At 42.2% G+C, this 19,998-nt stretch overlaps 1 protein-coding gene and 1 non-coding gene across 3 annotated transcripts in view; one reads left to right on the plus strand and one right to left on the minus strand.

Annotated features, from left to right (window-relative positions):
• CLIC5 (chloride intracellular channel 5) overlaps positions 1-19,998 on the minus strand; it is a 155,754-nt gene that overhangs the window by 95,129 nt on the left and 40,627 nt on the right. Inside the window, exon 1 of one of the 2 annotated variants that reach the window (XM_004739776.3) lies at positions 2,889-3,305. The exons of the other annotated variant lie outside the window; for it this stretch is intronic. Coding sequence (XP_004739833.1) covers positions 2,889-2,951 — 63 coding nt within the window. The 5' untranslated portion in view covers positions 2,952-3,305. Of the gene's footprint in view, positions 1-2,888; positions 3,306-19,998 lie in introns of those variants that run through there. 2 annotated transcript variants of the gene reach the window in all.
• LOC123389546 lies at positions 6,270-6,376 on the plus strand. The gene has a single exon (XR_006604160.1). It is a non-coding gene; the product is annotated as a U6 spliceosomal RNA (small nuclear RNA).

The following is a 19,998-nucleotide window of genomic DNA, read 5'->3' on the forward strand; positions in this document are numbered from 1 at the left end:
TACGGGTCTTTGGAAAAGAAAGAGGAAGAAATTCGGAGTCCAAACAGGAACATTTGAGGAATGGATCTGAACATTATTTACAGCGTACTTCTGAGCACAGGTGTTGTTCAACCGTCGAACGGGCAGAATCATCCTTCTTACTTCCCCAGGTTGTGACATGGGGCAGACTGTGGCTCACTGAACATCAGACAGCAGGAGCTCTCACGAACTCCCTGTGACTTGCATTTATATGTTTCCTTCATTTTTCGCAGAAGTGAACCAAGGCTAATACACAGGGAACGAGGTAAGGTATTTGAATGTGTTTCAGAAATTCTAAAATGCTGCCATTTATTATTATTATTGTTGTTATTATTATTATTATTATTATCAAGAGCACCAGCAGTAGTAGTCATAGTAGTTAACAGACGCTGATAAGCAGGTGATGTGGGATAGAATTGTGTATCCCTGAAACTCCCTGAGTGACCCAGGTTTTGAACGACATGCCCAGCATACCAGCTGGGCAGAGAGGAGGTCCCCTGAAGGAGGTGTTGAAAATGACACATCCCACTCTGGGTAGGGTCCCACCCGGCCAAGAGGCTTCCTAGAAACCAACCCACCCTGCTCAGCAGAAGATGCCTCAGGCCCCAGATGCCTTCAACAGGAAGGCCTTTCTCATGGGAATCACACAGCTAAGAGAAATGTCCAACTTTGGGAGGACCTGATTCTGTAGATCAGGCCCTTGTTTCCCTAAAATAAAACCATTCATAACCTGGGTGGGATCTTTACTTCACAACATTTTCGGCCTATGTGAGTCCCTGGAAACAGTAACTGCAACCCAGAACGTCAAACAAGAGGGGGGGGAAAATCAAGAGCTTTCCTATCAGCTTTTTGTCCCACAGTCAATCCAGTTTTTGAGTTAATCATGAAGGCCTGCCTGGCCATGGATCTCTTTCCTTTAAGACAAAACAACAACATGGGCATTTTAGGATTCTTTTAGGGGCCCTGGGGGCTATGCAGTGAGCTTTTTATATAAATGGAGAAAACCTTCAAAGCTGCCAACGAGGTTCCAAAGGTACAGGCAGAATCGGTCTCAGTGCCTAGTAGTGGGGCAAAGGGCTCCTTTGGCTCTAAAGAGTCAATTTGTGTTTCAAATAGCTTTCAGGAACTTGACACTATGAAACTACCTGCTCCCAGGAAATCTGAGAAAGTCCTAGAATAGCTTTCTTCAAGGAGAGCAGGGAAACTCATCGCTTTGTTAAAGCTCTCCCTGCTGGTTCCCTAGACCACAGACCTGGACACCACCGTCCAGAGCCCCCATTTCTGGCCCTCGGTCCAATGCTGCCAAACTTGCAAGAGGACATGACCTCTTTCATCACCCAGGTCTGCCAAAGGACCTGGTAATCCTGCCTAGAAGGGTCGCAAAAACCAAACGAGACAAAGGCCACCTTTGAGGGGAGAGAAATAGCCTTCGCAAAGCAAATGTCACTAAATGACAGGTGTGATTTCTATGGATAATTTTGAAAAATAAACCAAAGGACGTAACACCTGGCTGAAGAAAATGTAACAGACCTTTGTGGTAGGCTGGGCCAAGTGGGACAGACCACTTACAAGTGTAACATAAGTCACAACCTGAGGGGTTTATTTTTTTAGGCACCGAAAGATACCAAAACCAGAAGGTGGTTATCAAGGTTTCTGTAGGTCTTACACTTTTTTGTGACAATTTCTCTGTTTAATCAGCTTGGAATTCAGGGTAATTTACCCCCAAATAACATCTTTCCCACTCCAGGGAATACATATGCCTTTTAAGTGCACCCCAGGAGACCTCTAAAAGGTATCAAGGACTCCCCCCTTCTCAGTTACCTGGGCATTTCAGGAAAACTACAGTGAAAGGGTATTTTCCCCATTTGAGAAAAGTCCTGGAGCTCAGGCAGCCAGCGGACTCCCCTCCCCCAAGTCCTGGCGAGGCTTTCTGCACCGCCCAGGAGGCAACTCTCCTGCCGCCTCAGGTTTCCCAGCTTCTGCAGTGTGTCGGCCACAGCGAGGACTGATCAAATGTTTCTTTCTTACAATACACCACCGGGCGGACCCGGGAAACGCTGCCTCGCCGGCATCCATCCCTTTCCCTCCTAGGGGTTGCAAACGAAGTGCAGCAGTGTTGAGGGAAGATTGTTTCACCCAGGGAGCAAGGCGACTTAACTTGGTTTGTTCGCTGTGCTCCTCCATCCCCTTCCGCCCCAAGTCCACCTGGGTTTCCCCCACTGCCCAACCCTTAGCATTTCCTGATACTACCCCGCGGAATCATGATTATGACAATAGTAATAATGTGGGCGAAAGGAGTGTTTGTTTTCTGCTTTGCAGGTCACAAAGCAAGAAACACCTTAGTTTCCTTCTGCTTTTCTTTGAAGTAGCTCTGAGCCGAAGAGAGAAAAGACCTTTGAAGAGATGTTATTTTTATTTTGTCAGAGAGAATTATATCCGTAAGGTTTGCTTTTCTTCCCGTCCCTCTCTTACCTCCCTGTGCCCTGCAATTTTAGAAGAAAGGTTCAGTGGTCCAGCCATGCGTCTGCCACCCCCTTATACCTCAAGATACCCTTCAAGACTCCCCAAAATCGCACCGGGCAGGGATCAGGACTGATCCACTGGCCCTGCAGCTGGTTTGACAAACTGCGGGCCAACAAGAAGACTGGCGGCCACCTGCCGGATTGCGCCTGACTCCCCGACATCCCGGAGCCCCGAAGCGAGGCTGTCCCGCTTGCAGGAAGGACACCCAAGGGAGCCCTAGGGCCGAGATGTCCTCCCTGGGGAGAGTCCAGTGTCCCAGCTCTGTCTGCGCTGGCACGTGAGCCCGCGCCGCAAGGAGCCCGACTGCTGGAGCGACAGGTGCAGCGAGCGCCTGGATGCCAACCTACCTTCACGAAGAGTTCGATCTCGGGGTCCCTGTCGTCCCCGTTAGCTGTCGCCGAGTCCGTCATGCCTTCGGCGCCCGGGGCCAGCGTCCCGGGCCGAGGAGGCGCCACCTCTGCGGCGCCTGGGCCAGCCCTCTGCGCTCCTGCTCTGCGGGGCCCTTCTTGAGAGCGGCGCTTATTATTATTATTATTGTTTTCAAATCTATTTCCCAAGCCGGGAGCAGCAGTGTCTGAGAGATCAGTGTTCGGAGAGATCACATGCAAAGGAGGGAAGCCAGAGGGGACAGGGGGCAAGGGGGAAAGGTGGATTCAGGGATGGCAGCAGGTCCCCCGAGCAACAAGTGCCGGGCTGCAGGGAGGTGTCACAGGATCCGCGCTTGTCAGCGATCCCCGCGTCGCCGCCAACGCGCCCAAAATAGCCGGAGGCCGCGGGGCGGGGTCAGCCCGGGCGGGGCGGGGGGGGGGAGGGGCACCCCGCCAGCGCGGCCCCTGTCCTGGCCCTGGCTCTGGCCCCCGCTCCGCCCCACCACCCCAGCCCAGCAGCGCCCCAGGCGCGGCCCAGTCGGACTGCCCCTGCCACCGATTCAGGGGGACCTTCTGGGAAAGGTACGGGGAGGGAGAAGGAGTCCAGGCGAAGAGGAAAAGAGGAGAGAAAAGATGGCTTTAAGTCTTAGGTTTCATTAATGATGCTTTAGCACCCTTCACTCCCCAGTTACTCCAAAACCAGCGTCCCCCCCCCCCCAGGAAAGCCCCTTCCTGACTTAGGGATGCTCAGAGTTGGGAGGAGCTTGGGGAGAGGACAGAGAAGGAGAGGATTCCCCCCACCCACCCCAAACAAGCCATCCACGTGCTGGGCAAATGGAGTAGGGCACCGGGGTGGGGATGGGCAGGGCTGGTGTGTGAGGTAGAGGGCTGAGCCCAACTGGCCAGATGCGTCCAAAGCCCAGGACCTGTGTCTTTCTTGTCTTCTGGGCTTGTTTTTCCCTCCCTTTCTTTCTCTGTTCTTTTCTTTCCTTCCCTTGCTTTCCTATTCTTACTTCTGTTCCCTGTTTTGCAGTGAAGTATGATACACATGTAGGAAAACGCAGGTAAATGCTCAGTTCAATGAACTGAAGCCACGCATGGAGCCCCAGACAAAGAAATAAAATGTTAGCTAGGAAGCTTTTCCTGTCTCTTCTCTTCCTTTCCTGCCCTTCCACACCACCCCCTCCATCCCTGTAACCATTATCCTGACCTGTAACAACGCAGGTTAGTTTTGCCTGGAATCTTACAGTAAAGGCTGTAAATACTCCTTGATGTCTGGCTTCCTTTGCTCACCATGACATTTGTGAGATTCATTGATTCTGTTGTGTGTAGTTGTAAATCATCCCTTTTCATGGCCACATTTATGTATCCATTTTTCAGGTGATGGACATATGCATAGCTTCCAGTTCACCACTACTGTAGATACTGCTGTTAAGAGCATTCTATCAAGCATCCTTGGGTAATACAAGGACACTTCTCTGTTGGGCATATACTTATAAGTGGAATTTTTAAGTCATAGAGTGTGAGAATATTCTTCTTGAATCAACAATGCTAGACGGTTTTCCAGAGCAGTTGTACCAATTTGCATTTCTACCTTTCACTTCATTTAAAAATAGGTACTAAATCTTTGGCATCTGAAATCTGGTCAGTTTTGGTTTGTTTTCTCTGCCTTCTCTTTGCTTGTCCTGTTTGTGTTCTGGCTTGCCTTGCTCACAGATATGTATGTATTTCACAGCTTTGTAAGAAAAAATTTAATCACTTAATAATAAAAACAGGTAATAGTTCTTAGTATGTACCAGACAAAAATGCTCAGCACTGTACACCTTTACTTGTTGAGTCTTTACAAATAAGGCTATTATCCCAGTGTTCAAGGTGGGGAAACAGAGGCTTAAAATATTTCAATAACTTGTCCCTGGACATCCAGCTAGAAAATGGTGGATTTGAACACAGAAAGAGTGAGCCTGTTCTTTCAACTACTCTACTAACTGCCTCTTTCCAACTTAGCACACACTGGGTAAGTCACTTTGAAGAAACAAAGACACTGTCCTGGTCTGAATGGAGATTAAGATCCATTTCCGGGTAACTGTCACACGGAAGGAAGACGAAGCTTATCACATGAGTTGGGCAGATGGAGGAGCTCTATCAGTCAGCATGGAGGCAGACCATTCAACACAGCTGGAGTGGGTAGAGGGCAAGCAGAAAGCACTTTGACTGAACCTTCCTGACTGGTCGGACATCTGACAGATGGAGAAGATGGCGCGGTATCCCGACCACCCTTTATGGCAGGCTGTTTCCCCATAAAGTCCTTCCTTCTCACTGAACACTCAACAAGTCCAAGTTTGCAACCCTCACAGTACACTACGGCTCAGTCTAGAGGAGGTTTCATTGCCCTCTCCTCCTCCTTGGTTTTCGGCTTACATCACCAAAGCCTTTAGAGAAACAGTCACCTTCCCAGCTGTACCTTCTGAGCCAATGACTGCATACTCTGGGAAGGCAAGGGCACAGAGGGAGACTGATACCTTCACTGCGTGCCCCATAGACTCATCACTTCCCTGCTCTGGACTCTGGACACTATTTGCAATAGCAACTCTGGCAGAGGTAAATAAAATTATATGCATAAAATGCCTTTGAGGGTTATTTATTTTTAGATGAAAGATGCTTTACATGTGTGATCATTTTCTTGGCTATGATCTAAACAGTGTCTGTTATGACCTCCACTCTCCTTAATTCCACATCTAGCAGAGCCAGCCTCTCTTTCATCTTCTCCAGATATCTACTGCTTATTGGAAAATGGACCAGTTCTCTTTTAATTTCTAGATAATACCTTCCATTTAGACATCCCTCCAGATAACTGGTAGTTTTGCTATTATAAACATTCATATTGCAAAACAACAAAACAAAAAGTCAGCTTTGGTGATAAAACATTTTTGGGGCGCCTGGGTGGCTCAGTGGGTTAAGCTGCTGCCTTCGGCTCAGGTCATGATCTCAGGGTCCTGGGATCGAGTCCCACATCGGGCTCTCTGCTCAGCAGGGAGCCTGCTTCCCTCTCTCTCTCTCTCTGCCTGCCTCTCCATCTACTTGTGATTTCTGTCAAATAAATAAATAAAATCTTTAAAAAAAAAAAACATTTTTGTGCATGTTTCTAGTTTTTGAATTTGCATTCTGCTTTAGTTCAGGATAACATGTCTTTATTTTATACCCTTTAATGTCAAATTATTATTGGTTAGAGTCAATTATGGCTCTGTCCCGAGAAAAACACATCCTTGGTCATAGACTGTACTTCTAATAATCATAGTTTCACGAAGTTGGTGCAAGTGTTGGGTAAATATTTACCTTCAAAGGACTTCAAAAACACCTTCAGTGCTCACTGGGGCTGCACATAGACTAAAGTCGGAAAAATACAGAGAAGATCGGCATGGCTCCAGTGAAAGGATGATGTGCGAGTCTGTGTACCACCCATACTTTTGTATGATTGTTGAAAGCAAAAAATTATAACGTGTCTTGTGGGCTTTTCAATATATTTGGTTTCAATGAGATGTAGACTGATTTATATAATGGTAAGGTTTCTATACTTCACTGGAAGTGGCCAACTATGAACTCTAAGAAGATTGATAAAATTTAGATATGTGTGTTGTAACCACCCTGAAAGCAACAACTAGAAAAGTTAAACAGAGAGATATAGTGAAAAGCCAATAGATATATTAAAATGTAATGGGAAGAAATCTTCAAATAATATAATAAGTTTGATGGGAAAAAAAAAGAGCAAACACAAAATGTATTGTAAAATGGCACATTTTCCTCCTCTAGCCTTCTCCCTACTCATTCATTCATTCTCTCTCTCTCTCTTTCTCTTTCTCAAATAAATAAATTAACAAAAAATCTAAAAAAAAAAAAAAAAGATATGACAACTCTAAATACGTACCTAATACCAGAGCTAAATATGTACCAAATACATCTAAATACATACCAAATATATGAAGCAAAGCTGACAGAACGCAGAGTAGGAAGAGTCAAATCACAATTGTAGTTCGAGGCTACAAAATTTTCTCTTAGTAATTGATAGCACAAATAGACGACAACAACAACAACAAATCAGCACGAATATAGAAGATCTAAACCATACTATCAGCAGTTTGGCCTAATGAACTTTTATGGAGTATCCCATCTAAATAACAACAGAAAACACACTATTTTTACCCACATATGGAATATGCACCAAAGTGAACCATATTCTGGGTCACAAAGTAAACATGTTTCAAATGTTTATAATAGAATCAATTACATTAATCTGCTCATAATAGAATCAATTACATTAATAAAAAATGTTTCTGGAAAACCTCTAGGTATTTGGAAATTAAGCAATTCACTTTCAGAAATTCATTGGTCAATAAAGAAGTCTCAAGGATAATTAGAAAACATTTTGACCTGAATGTAAATGAGCATACAATGTATCAAAATTTGTGGGATGAAACTAAAGTAGCCCTTGAAAGAAATTTATGTTTGAAATAATTCAGTTTAGAAGGAAATTCAGGTCTCAAATCTAAGTTTGTACCTTAAGAAACCAGCAAAACCTAAAGCAAGGAGGAAAAAAATAAATATAGCGAGGGGGGGAAATGAAACTGAAACAAGACAAACCAACAGAAAAAATCAATGAAACCAAAAGCTAATTCTTGTAAAGGATTGATAAAGCTAATAAATGTCTAGCTAGATTTGCAAAAAGAGAAAGAGAGAAGCTATATATTATCAGTATGGGTATGAAAGATGGGACACCACTACCAGAGTCATAAAAGGATAATAAAGGAAAGATATAGACAACTCTCTGCACATAAATTGGAGACTTCTATAGAACCAAATCTTCAGAGAAACAAACTAACAAAACTCATTCAAGAAGGAGGAGAAAAGTCCCATATACACTAAAGAAATTAAATTCATAGTTGAAAATCTTCTCCCTGCCAAAAAAACCTCCAAGCCCAGATGTCTTCATTAATGAATTCAACCAAACCTTTAAGAAAGAAATAATACCAATTTTATAAATCTCTTCCAGAAATAAGAGGAGGAGGAAACAAAGAATGTGTATCCAGAGTTTGTAAACAATTTTTACATGTCAAAAATAAGAAAACAAACAACCCAATTAAAAATTAGCCAAAAGAATCTGAACGTTTTACCATAGATGACATACCAATGATAAATCAGCACATGAAAAGATGATCGACATCATTATTGAGTAGAGAAATACAAATAAAATGATACAATATACCCATTAGAATGGTGAAAATAATACACACACGATAATCCCATGGGGTAGCAAGAAGGCAGAGCAGCGGGAACTACCTCCCATACATTATCAGTGAGAATGCGGAACTATCCGGCACTCTGACGAAACAATTTGGTAATTCCATGTAGAGTCAAATACAAGCTACCCATAAGACACACTTGTCACCTCCCGGGTGGTATCCTAGAGCAATGAAAACTTAGGTCCTCCCAAAAACCTGTCCATGAATGTTCATAGCAGCATAATTCAAAACTGACGCAAACAAGAAACCACCGAAATGTCCCTCAGTAGCTAAAGGAAGAAAAGAATTGTGGTACATCCGTACAACGATAGAGCACTTAGCAATAAATAAGAATGAACACATACAAAATGGACCAATCTCAGCTGCACTATACTAAGTGACTGGAGGAGATTATGCTGAGTGAAAGAAGTCAAGCAGAGACAGTCAATCATAATATGGTTTTTGGGTGAAGCATGGTGAATGCTTTACCAAACCCCAGTGTTCATTCAATGCTTCACTGGTGAAGCATGAGGAATAGCATGGAGGACATTAGGAGAAGGAAGGGAAAAATGAAGCAGGGGGCAGGGAGGAATCTGAGGGGGAGACGAACCATGAGAGACTGTGGACTCTGAGAAACAAACTGAGGGTTTTGGAGGGCAGGGGGTGGGGGATGGGTGAGCCCAGTGATGGGTATTAAGGAGGGCACATATTGCATGGAGCACTGGGTGTTATGCCCAAATAATAAATCTTGGGACACTACATCAAAAACTAATGAGGTACTGTATGGGGACTAACATAACATAATAAAAATTAATAAAAAATTAAAAATAAAATAAAATAAAATTTGAGTCACATAAAAATAAAAGATTGCATACCGAATGGTTCCAGTTATATGACATTCTAGAAAGGCAAAATTATAGCAACAGAGAGCACATCAGTGGCTGCCAGCTGTTGGGACCGCGGGGAGAGGGGGACCTACAAAGGGGTAACATGAGGGAATTTTTCAGGTGATCAAACTATTCTGTATCCTGTTTTTGGTGATGGTTATAGAGGTTTCTGCATGATTAAAACATACAGAACGCTATACCAAAATGAGAATTTTCTGTAAATAAGTTTTTCAAATGATCAAGATTCTTAAACACTTCAAAAAAAAATGAAAAGCTGCTAGATTATTATTATTTTTTTTTTTTTGTATATCCCCTTTCCACACCTTCTTTGTTTCAGATCCTTAGTATCAGATCTTATCTTACCCTGGACTTCAGATACATAAAACAAGTCTCTGTTCCATGAGACCTAGTGTTCCCAATTATAGTCAATAAAGTAAAACAAGCCTTCACTGAAATAAAAAAATAAAACAACAAAATAAGCACATTTAGACCAAGAGAGAGAGTGTGTGTATGATAAATGGACATTTATTATGAAATAATGATGATCCTTGTAGGGAGTTGTTGTTTCGTTTTTCTTTTTTTTTAGAAATATCTCACCCAGTACCAGAATATAAGCCCATCATCAGCTACAAGCTCCAATTTTTATATGCCTAGTGATATTTAGTTGAACCCACTCACTTTGTCCAGGGTGGTGGCTTTTTATGAGAATCAGATTGTGCCTTTCTGACATTCTTTACAAAGGATCTCCTGGAACATCTCAAGGGTTTAAGGTTCAAGCTGAAGGGACCATCTGGGTTTGATGACAGCTGCAGAAACCCCAGTTACACGGTATCTCTGGGGGAGGACCAGGTGGGTATAGACAAGGGGGCGAGTCGTGGAGCAATTACACCCACATGAAGTCTCAGGTGGGCCTGTGAGGAGAGTTAGGGTGGGTTGCTAGTTCCATCTATTCCTTTATAAATGAATGTGCCCTTACCCATGCCGAACTTGACCAGTAACCTTGGTCCCTACAGCAGTCTGCCTACAGTCTCCCAGGGAGGGGACTGGGAACACACTGGACTGAAGCCAAGTGTCCTTGTCAACAACCGGCGCTCACCCACTGATTCACTCATTACTCATTCTCTCCACCAGTGTTTTGGGGGCAGACTGCTCATGCTCATTCTAGAACCCTCCGAGAACAGGCTGTGCCTATTGCCTCCTGCTGACGAGCAATCTTTGCTCCTGTGTTATGCCTTCATGGATTGCCTTCTGTCTTTTCCACAAGATCAAGAACTCCTTGGGGGCAGGAATCCAGTGTCATGGGTCTTCCATATGACCTTCAGAGCATAATGGTTCCCTGCTATAGACTTGTGAACAACCACTACCAAAAAACAAAAACAAACCAACAAACAAAAAAACCACTTGTCAACAAACTGTTAATAATCCAAGTACAGCTGGAAAAATAATTGTTGTTGGAATGAATTAACAAGTATCAGGCAGCTCTTTTATTCCCAGGGTCCTCCACGACTAAGGATTCAGCCCTTATTTTACTCAAAGGCTGACATCAGTGAAATGGATATTAGAGTGTGGGGTTTGTATAAAGATTCTAATTTTGAAGTAAAATAATATAAAAGTTAACATTACTAGGGGTCCGCCATGTGCCAGGGACTCTAAATCATTCTTAAGCTTGCTTCATCTCTATTATAACCCCCACGACAGGTGCTATCAGTCCCATTTCACAAATGAGGAAGCAAAGACTTAAGAAGGTTTAGGAACTTGCCCAAGATCACACGCATCATTATAAACAACACAACCGGTATTCTAACCCAAGGTCTCTCCACCGCAGAAGCCTGTCTTATTAACCCCCATGCTTTCCAGTGTGTGAGAAGGACAATGCAGTTGGAGAAGGCTGGGATGATGAAAGAGACTTAGAAATTGCTTCTTGAGTTGGAATCAGTGAATGACTTGGATAAGGAACAGGTGGAACTGGGGATTCTGGAACCCTCCTTCACTCTGCTTAACCTCAGAGACACCAGAGACAGAGCTGAAAAAAGAAGCAGGCACAAAAATGTGGCACATGAAAAAGAAACAAATACCTAGCCCCTAGAGAAAGGAAAGCCACGGGAGACAAGAGGCCAGAGCAAAGTGATCTGAGGTCATGTTCTATTGCAGCACCATGAATTTTTGGCAGGATTTACTGCTCTGGTAATTGGCTCACTTAATGGCAAAGTTCATACTTTAGTCACAGCAAGATCACATTAAAATACAACTATTACACAAATATATTTTTTAAAGCCTTGGACAGGATCCAAGATAAACACATGTGTAACAAAATTCAAAAAAACTTTTTGACCCACATAACTTTTATGCACACATCTAATTTTCTTTTGGACAACAGGCCCATCTTGCCAACTGACCAGAGATAGCCCTTAGTAACTCAAAAAAAGGCATGGTATTCCAGAGGCCCCCAGTCCGGGGGGTGAGGGGGGGAGAAAGATAAGGAATGTTGAGGAGGGGGAGTCAGCTTGTCCATGGGTGGGAGCAGAATACAAAATGAGTTGAAGGAAGTGGGCAAACATCAGTGACCAAGCAAATTAGAATTCTGAAAGCAAAAGCGAATAGCTGTTACGATTGACAACCAAAATCCATTTGCTTTTTGTTAAAGGACCGCATATTACCCTGGGAATCTACCCCTGCTCCATTCACAGCCCATTGGGTTCCAGCGGACTTTCAGGGGTGGGCAGGTGACTGGCATGGGCCAATGGGAACACAGAATCCCTGGGAGCACAGTGATTGGTTCAAAATGGACACATGATCAACTGGGACCCTATGTTCCATTTTTAAAATGAAAAACAAGGCACGTCGTCCAGTAGACTGGTGAAGCAAGCTGCTTAGTGCAAGTTCGTGACATTCTCATTTAAAATCTAGTTGGCAAAGAATCAGTTTTTAAAACTGGATTTATGGGCTCCAGGTGGCAAAGTTAGTTAAGGCTGTCCCTTGTAACTCTTAGAAGATAGACTGTGAATCCTCACTATGATGTGATAAAAAAAAAAAGATCAGCCTTTGCTCAGATTTGGGCCTTTTGTCAGAAATGTGCTTAAGGGACAATTTTCCTTCTGCTGGGCTTGCAGAGAAACTGCAGGATGGTCCCAGGGCTGCCTGCTCTGTCTTGTCCCCTCTAAGACAGAACATAATCAGAAAGTAAAGCCAGTAGAGAGAAAACAAGGGCTAAGAGATGGAGAAAGGAAGCCCAAGTTCTGATTATTGTTTGAGTGACTAGATCGCTTGGTACCTAAAAATTGATATCCCTAGGTCAGTTTCCTATCCTGATGGTCAGTAAAATCCCTTTTTGGCTCAAACCGTCTTGAGGTGGGTTTTTTGGTTTTTTGGTTTTTGGGTTTTTATTTTAAAGATTTTATTTATTTATCTGACAGATACAGTGAGAAAGGGGACATAAGCAGGGGGAGTGGGAGAGGGAGAAGCAGGCTTTCCATGGAGCAGGGGTCAGGATGTGGGATTTGATCCCAGGACCCTGGGATCATGACTGGAGCAGAAGGCAGAGGTTTAACTGACTGAGCCACTCAGGTGCCCCTTGAGGTGGGTTTTTTAATGTTTGCAACTGGAGATTTATATCCACAACAGTTAGAACCTGCAGAGACTAAAGAGGGTTATGGGTGAGAGATGCTCCACATAACCAAATAAGATCTCAGGGTTATCATAAGGTAGACATGAGTCAACAGCATAGTTAAGCACTTTAAAAAGGAGGCCCCATTGTTGTGAGATTGAGCCATCAGGCTCCGTGCGGGGTGTGGAGCCAGCTTAAGATTCTCTCTCTATCCCTCTTCCCCTTACCCCCCAAAAAACAACAAAAACTCCTCACACTTCTATAACATCCTATGTAAAACTCTACCATTGTGCTATTACATTGAAATTATTTGTTTATGAATCTGTTGTCTTCTAGAACTAAGACCTTCAAGGACAGAAGACATCTCAGCCCTCCATTAATCACTTCTTGGACTGTAATCATCACTTCACATACCTACAACTCCAACCAATCTAGCTTTTTGAAAGCAGGGCTGGTATTTCTTTTCTTTTTTTTTAATTTTTAATTTTTAATTTTTTTATAAACATATAATATATTTTTATCCCCAGGGGTACAGGTCTGTGAATCGCCAGGTTTACACACTTCACAGCACTCACCAAAGCACATACCCTCCCCAATGTCCATAACCCCAGCCCCCTTCTCCCAACCCCCCTCCCCCCAGCAACCCTCAATTTGTTTTGTGAGATTAAGAGTCACTTATGGTTTGTCTAGGGCTGGTGTTTCTTATGTATGTTTCCTTGTGCCCAGTACACAGTCAGGCCTGTGGTCTATGTGTAGATCTATCTGTCCATATTCACATTTGCTTGGTAAATAACTTATTAGGATTTTGTTTTAGTTCCATCACTGTGCTTTGCTAAATATAACCCGTTGCTCCAGTTCTTAAGGTTTACATACTAAATAATATAAGCAGTGCTTTTTAATAATTGCTTGCTCTAATCTCTTGATTGTGGAAAATGACTCCCTTGCTCCTCCCCCTTTCTGCGGCCCATGACTCTTAGCTGTTTATCAATAGATGCCATAATGAAAGTAGGAAAACACAGTGTGTGAGAACACAAAAGTGAGCCTTGACTCCTAGGTATAAGGTATGAACAGTTAGTTTGCAGGATCACAGGGACTAATAAATATATGAAAAAGCATACCACTTAGCTACAAAACAAATTGCACCAATGGAAGATTTCTCACTTATTTAATTGGTAAAAATGTGTAAAGATTCATGAAAAAATTGTGAGTAAATATGCAATATGATTAGGGACTGTACATTGGTATGACCTTTCAGAGGTCAATTATTTATCAAATTTGAACACATATTTGGGTCATATGAAGACCCAACAGGCCCACTGATAAGAAATTCTTAAGGAAACAACGGGTATATGTTCAATGGTGTTTATTGCATCATTGTTTGAAATAAGAAAAAACTAGAAGCATATTAAATGTCCACGCAAAGATTGGGTAGGTTTGGTGAATCCATATAATGAAGGATATAACAAAAAGAACATATGTCAGGATACATTGTTAAGTGAAAGAGAAAACAAATTATAGCAAAGTGCATGAACTTATTTCATTTTTTGTAAAAAATATATAATTTTGTATTATATATTGTCTGGAAGACTACACACAAAATGTAGAGAATGGTTATTTCAGAATAGTGGGATTAGGAGAAGAACATTTCAGTTTTTATTTTTTACAACTTTTACACATCATCTGATTTTTTTTCCCCCCAACATAAAGTGTCTTTTCCAGTTAAGTTGTAAGGAAAGGCTCAGACGAGTCAGCTAGAACGTGTGCAGCCCTCTTAGAGTTCCCTGGGGCTCTGTGAAGTCAACCACGTTTGTCTTCATGAAGCCAATTCCCTCCTCTTCAGACCTGTCCTTGGATTCAGAACCTTCATCCTTTTCCAAATTCTCACACTAATAGATCTTACTTTCCCCTTGTCCCTTCAATAAACACGTACTGAGACCCTCCTGCTGCTGTTGTCCTCACATCTGTCCACAGAGAGGACCTTAGTGACTCAGGCTGTAGTCATATCTGCATTTTAAAAGGGCATCAAGGGAGAAAGCAGTTGATAACACAAAGGCCAGCATTCCATAATGGGCTGGGGCCAAAGGAGTTTCCTAGAACGGTCTGAACCAGATTCACTGAGGAAGCTTCTAAAAATGCATCTCTCTGGGCCCTTCCCACAAACTGAATCTGAGGGTGGGGCTACACGAAAGCTCCAGTTTTGATAAGCTCCTTTGTGATCCTCGTGCCCTTTGCGCTCCATCACCATGGACACAGAGGGAAAGAAGAGGGGAGAATCTGAGGGCCAGACACTTTCTGGCAGCTCTCCACAGCTTTTGTACCTTTATTCTACACACACACAGGAAGACCCACCTTGTTGTTCTTGACAATAGCAGCTGAGGAAATGCTTAAGTTTGGGTTCTGAAAGCTCCCAAGGACCCCAAATAGAGAAGGAAGATGAGATACCAAAAGGCGGGAGACTAGCATCGCTTTGTAAAATGAAATTTCTACCCATAGATGGATTTCTCTGTAGATTTCTCTCCATCTGGGAAGAGTCTTTCCTACTTTGCCCTTCCTGTACTAACTGACACTGCAACCAGTAGACTGAACCCCACCAATGTAACTATTTATAAGAATGAAGTTAAAAAACAAAAACAAATAAACAAACAAACAAAAACCATCGTCCAGTCCTTAAATGACATCTGAAGAGCCAGTTTGAAGAGTAAGCAGAACACATGGCCATAAAATGCTATAGTAATACAAGGGGTTATGAATTTTTAAGGTTGACATTGGCATGTTTGAGGAAGACTTAGGGTAGGATCTTAGAACTCTTACTCACCACTTGTTAAGAGGAAAGAAACCAATCAGCAAAGATACCATTTGAGATAATGCCTGAGTAGCTTCTCCCTGTTACTGGAAAAGTCTGGATCTTAATTTACCGGAAGCTCAAATTTGCCCTTGGGGGACCCTTCCTGTGTTCTATGGAATCAATGATTCCCGAACTTGGCTGCATGTGGGGGCCATCGAAATGTCACTCCTATCTGCCGTCACCATAGATCTTGGTGGCGCTGGTCTGGGCTGCATCCTGGGCACTGGGATTGTTTGTAAACTGCTCAGCCAGCTCTTTTTTTTTTTTTTTTTTTAAAGATTTTATTTATTTATTTGTCAGAGAGAGAGAGCGAGAGTGAGCACAGATAGACAGAGTGGCAGGCAGAGACAGAGAGAGAAGCAGGCTCCCTGCCGAGCAAGGAGCAGGATGTGGGACTTGATCCCAGGAAGCTGGGATCATGACTTGAGCCGAAGGCAGCTGCTTAACCAACTGAGCCACCCAGGTGTCCCTGCTCAGCCAGTTCTAACGTGCAGCCAAAATTGAGAGTGTTGCTTGTTTGAGAACCTTCTTAATCCCATGCACGGAAGGCAAGACTTACCCTCCAGAAAGACCAGAGCTGGGAAATAATCCTGACTCTGGTGCTTCTGGCTGAGACATATAACACATTGTCTAAGTATATAAGGGTGGTGGCAGCCCATGCTTTGGACATTCTGCATCACATCTTCAAAACCCACCCCTGTTTCCTGCTTTCACTAGACAGCACCCCGCGAGCTTGACACAAGCTAATATCCCACGCCAAGGAATGCACTCTCAAGTTTCTGTCTCAGTCCTTCTCAAAGCAAAAGCAGCCCCAAGATGATGGAGGACAGAACAGGCATTCAGGGCTCAACCTGACTTGTGGGCATTAAAGGAGAGAGTGGCTACTAAATTTGGGGGACCTGGATCACAACCTCTGTGTGGTATTGAGCAAACTACTAACTTCTTAATGTGAACTATTGTCTTCAACATCCAATGATATAATGGGAAATTACTTGATTCAAAATAGGTGCTCAACACATTGAACGTTTTTCCCCATGTCATCTTATTCCATCCCAAATAACCCTGTAAAGTAATTAAGGTAGATGATATGACCATCATCTCGTGGGGGGGGGAAAGTGCAGATCTAGAAAGTTTAAGTGACAAATCTTGAGTTTCTAACAGTATCAATGGCAAAAGCAGGCCCGGAACTCAGGTGTCTTGGCTCCAAATAGCCACTTCCTTTTCCCTATTTTATATTGTGCCGTGACCTTTGCCTCAAAAGACAGCAGGAATTTTCAAGTCTTTGACTAATATTAGAAGAAGAAGAAAGAGCTAATGAAGCAGAAAATGTTTCCCTTCACGCAAAAGGCACTCGGACTAAGGACAAGTATAGCTGTGTTTTTCAGAATGTATTGTTTACATAAATGTGTTATTTAATGGCTGCCCAACAATCGTCCCATGCTTCAGTTTGTTTTCAGTGACCTTACTGCCTCAGTTCCCCTGTCAATGCCTCCAAGTCCTTTGGATTTGTTTGCCTCTGGATATTGAGTCTCTTCAAATTGTGTTTGAAAGCTCTCGTACAGACTTGTACATGACACACCCACCCTACCCTCTCGCTTTGGCCTTCTGGACAGAAGTCACTGGTCATTCTGCATATGCAGTCAAGTTACTCTGAGAGTGGTTTGTTTGACTGGGGCACCAGCAGACCCGGTGGCCATGTCAGAGCCAGAGTCCGTGTGCAATAAAGCTTCCCCACTCATAGCCTCGCCCTTGTCCTCCTTGTGTGTTCCAATGCTCAAGTCCTTCCTACCTTGCCAGGGAGTCTCTTCTGACGCTTTTGGCCACCAGTGATGTATTCCTTCTGAAACTCCAGGTCACTTTTATTGTTTCATTTGGCACTTATCTATCTTTTGGCAATTTATTTATTTTTATCTTTGTTGTTTCATCTTAAGCTGTGTTCTATTATTAGCTTTCCTTTCCGTTTGTAAATCTTGTCTCCCCAACCGCACTGCCATGTCTTTGAGGTTAGGGACAATGTCTTATACTTTTTTTCATTTGTTTTCAGAGCACACGCAGTGCTAGAATCACGCTCAGGAAGTATTTGTTGGATAAATAAATGGGTGCTGAACAAATTCAGTGGCTTTGCAGAATATCAAGTATTTTATTAGTGGATTCCCAAGAGTCCAGGGTTTATAAAACTTATGTGTTTGGAGGTATAACAGTTGTGATAGCTTGTTTTGGAAATAACATGGAAAGTCTTAGTCTTGGGAATGCTTGTCTTCCAAATTCTCTGCCATCTCCTTACTCCAAAATTACACATAAGACAATAATTGAGGTCTCCATAGTATATTCTGTAAAAGCTGAAAAAAAAAAACTGATTTTAAGATTCATCCAGAACAAGCAGGGGAAAAAAATGTCAAAAAAATAAAAAAGAATTATTTTCCATCCTTAGTTTAATGACTCTTATTTAACCTCAGCTCTTAACATGCATAAAATTTTTTTATTGAAATATAATTGACATATAATATTATGTAGCTTTCAGGTATATTGTATAATGATGCTATATTGGTATATCTTGCAAAGTTCTTAATATTTTTTTCAGGTGCTACCTTTTATCTCTTTTGCTTCCTTCATGAATAGTCAAGGAATTTCCTCCATATAAGAAGGTCATGACCACCGTTCTGGTTGGCAACTATTAATTACTTCCTCCTCTACTCACAACAGTGTTAAGGAGTTCTTTTGCAAATGGATATCAAAAACTTGATTTGGTTCAAAGATCAAAAACACAATCTTTTGGTCACAGTTTATCCACTGAATGACATAGTCGGCAAGCTTAAAAGAACAAATTACTTCAGTTGAGTTATTGGGCAAAAAGCTGTGAGTGTGGACATGCAGACTGTATTCAGTAAGAAATAGACCAAAGCACGAATCAGCGAATGGATCATCTCTGGACATCAGAGGAAGTCCTTGCTTTGCTGAGCAATGTTGCCCATCCTGGGTGTGTACTAGGAACATGGTTATAGCAGCGTCACTGAAAGCACAGGGAACCTAAAACTGGAGAGTCACGGAAAGGACTGGTATTTGATTGCAAATTCACCAAAACACAGATCGTGAGTGGGTAGAAGACAAATTGTACTGAGAAGATTATGCCAGTGATCGTGAGCCCCAGAGTTAGAGGCTGAGACCTGAGCCTTCAGACCAAGCCCAGGACATATTATACTGATAGGGTTCACTCATTAATATTAATTTTTTGTTTTGTTTTGTTTTGTTTTCAAATTTGACAAAGCTCATTGACCCAGCCTCACAAGTACCTGTTCTATGATAGCAAACATGCTAATTCTGGAGCTAAGGGGACCTAGGAACAAACCTGACCAAATCTTTTCTTTCCCCCCTTTTACATTCATAGACTAAAGAAAAACTGGAGAAATGACATTTTATCTACAGTTAGTGGATTGCATGGCTCGATAATATTTGTTGAATAAATGAATGAATTTTGGACTCAACTGCTTCTGCTGTGTCTGCAAAATCTAATCTCCAGACTTAAGGACCCTACCTTTCAGAGAGATGCTGTAGATCCAGGGAGGTCTTCAAACCCCAGGTTCCCATTAGTACCTGGGGGCAGTGCTCTATCTCTGGGAGAAAGGAGGCAAACAAAGCCAGCATTGGGATGACTTCTCAGAGGACATTCTCTGGGATAATTTTTCCAGTTTACACCCCAGTCTTGACTTACTCTTTGCCAAAGTCAGCCCCTAGGAACCCCAGACAATAAGAAAGGAGAGAAAAAGGAGAAAAGGAAGTTTAGTGGCATAAAAAATCACACTTCGTGTGATAGTTTTTTAGAAACGTAGCCATAGTAGACTAATCCAAATTTAGTTTACATTCATGGTATCCATGTGCGAAGGGACTCTCTCCTTCCAGATAGGCTCATCTGGGAGCCCTGCCTTTCTGAAACATTTTGACTCTGAAGAAACTGTCATTGATTTTACTAATTTGGATGTTGTTTTTCAAGTGACAGAGAAAATTATCATAATACTTGAACTATTTATCTTAAATTTTGCACTTAGAGCAAAAGCTGATGTGTTGGAAATGATAAATTCAATAAAATTATTTGTATCCTGATTCTTAGGTGATGAATTACTTCATAATGCAGTAAAATCTATGTATTCTTGTGATAAAAATACCATTAAGTGCTTAGATAATAATTTAGCTCTAAATAAGAAATAATTTTGAGAGGAAAAAAATAATACTGTGAATAATGGGAAATTAAATCTTATGGATGGAAAGCCAAATAATCTTAAAGTAACAAAATTCTTTGCTCATATGATAACAATTAAAGTCTCCACAGTTTATTTTATAAAATCTGAAACACTGATTTGAACATTTCTCCAGAAGAACAAGCAGGAAAATATACCAAAATAATTTTTTGAGCTTATCTTTGTGTTGGTGTAAGAGAATGGTCGAGTTTCATTCTTCTACATATAGTTTTCCCAGCACCATTTAT

Source organism: Mustela putorius, unplaced genomic scaffold, assembly GCF_011764305.1.
Source record: "Mustela putorius furo isolate JIRA1106 unplaced genomic scaffold, ASM1176430v1.1 tig00003983_pilon_pilon_pilon, whole genome shotgun sequence".
Taxonomy (NCBI): domain Eukaryota; kingdom Metazoa; phylum Chordata; class Mammalia; order Carnivora; family Mustelidae; genus Mustela; species Mustela putorius.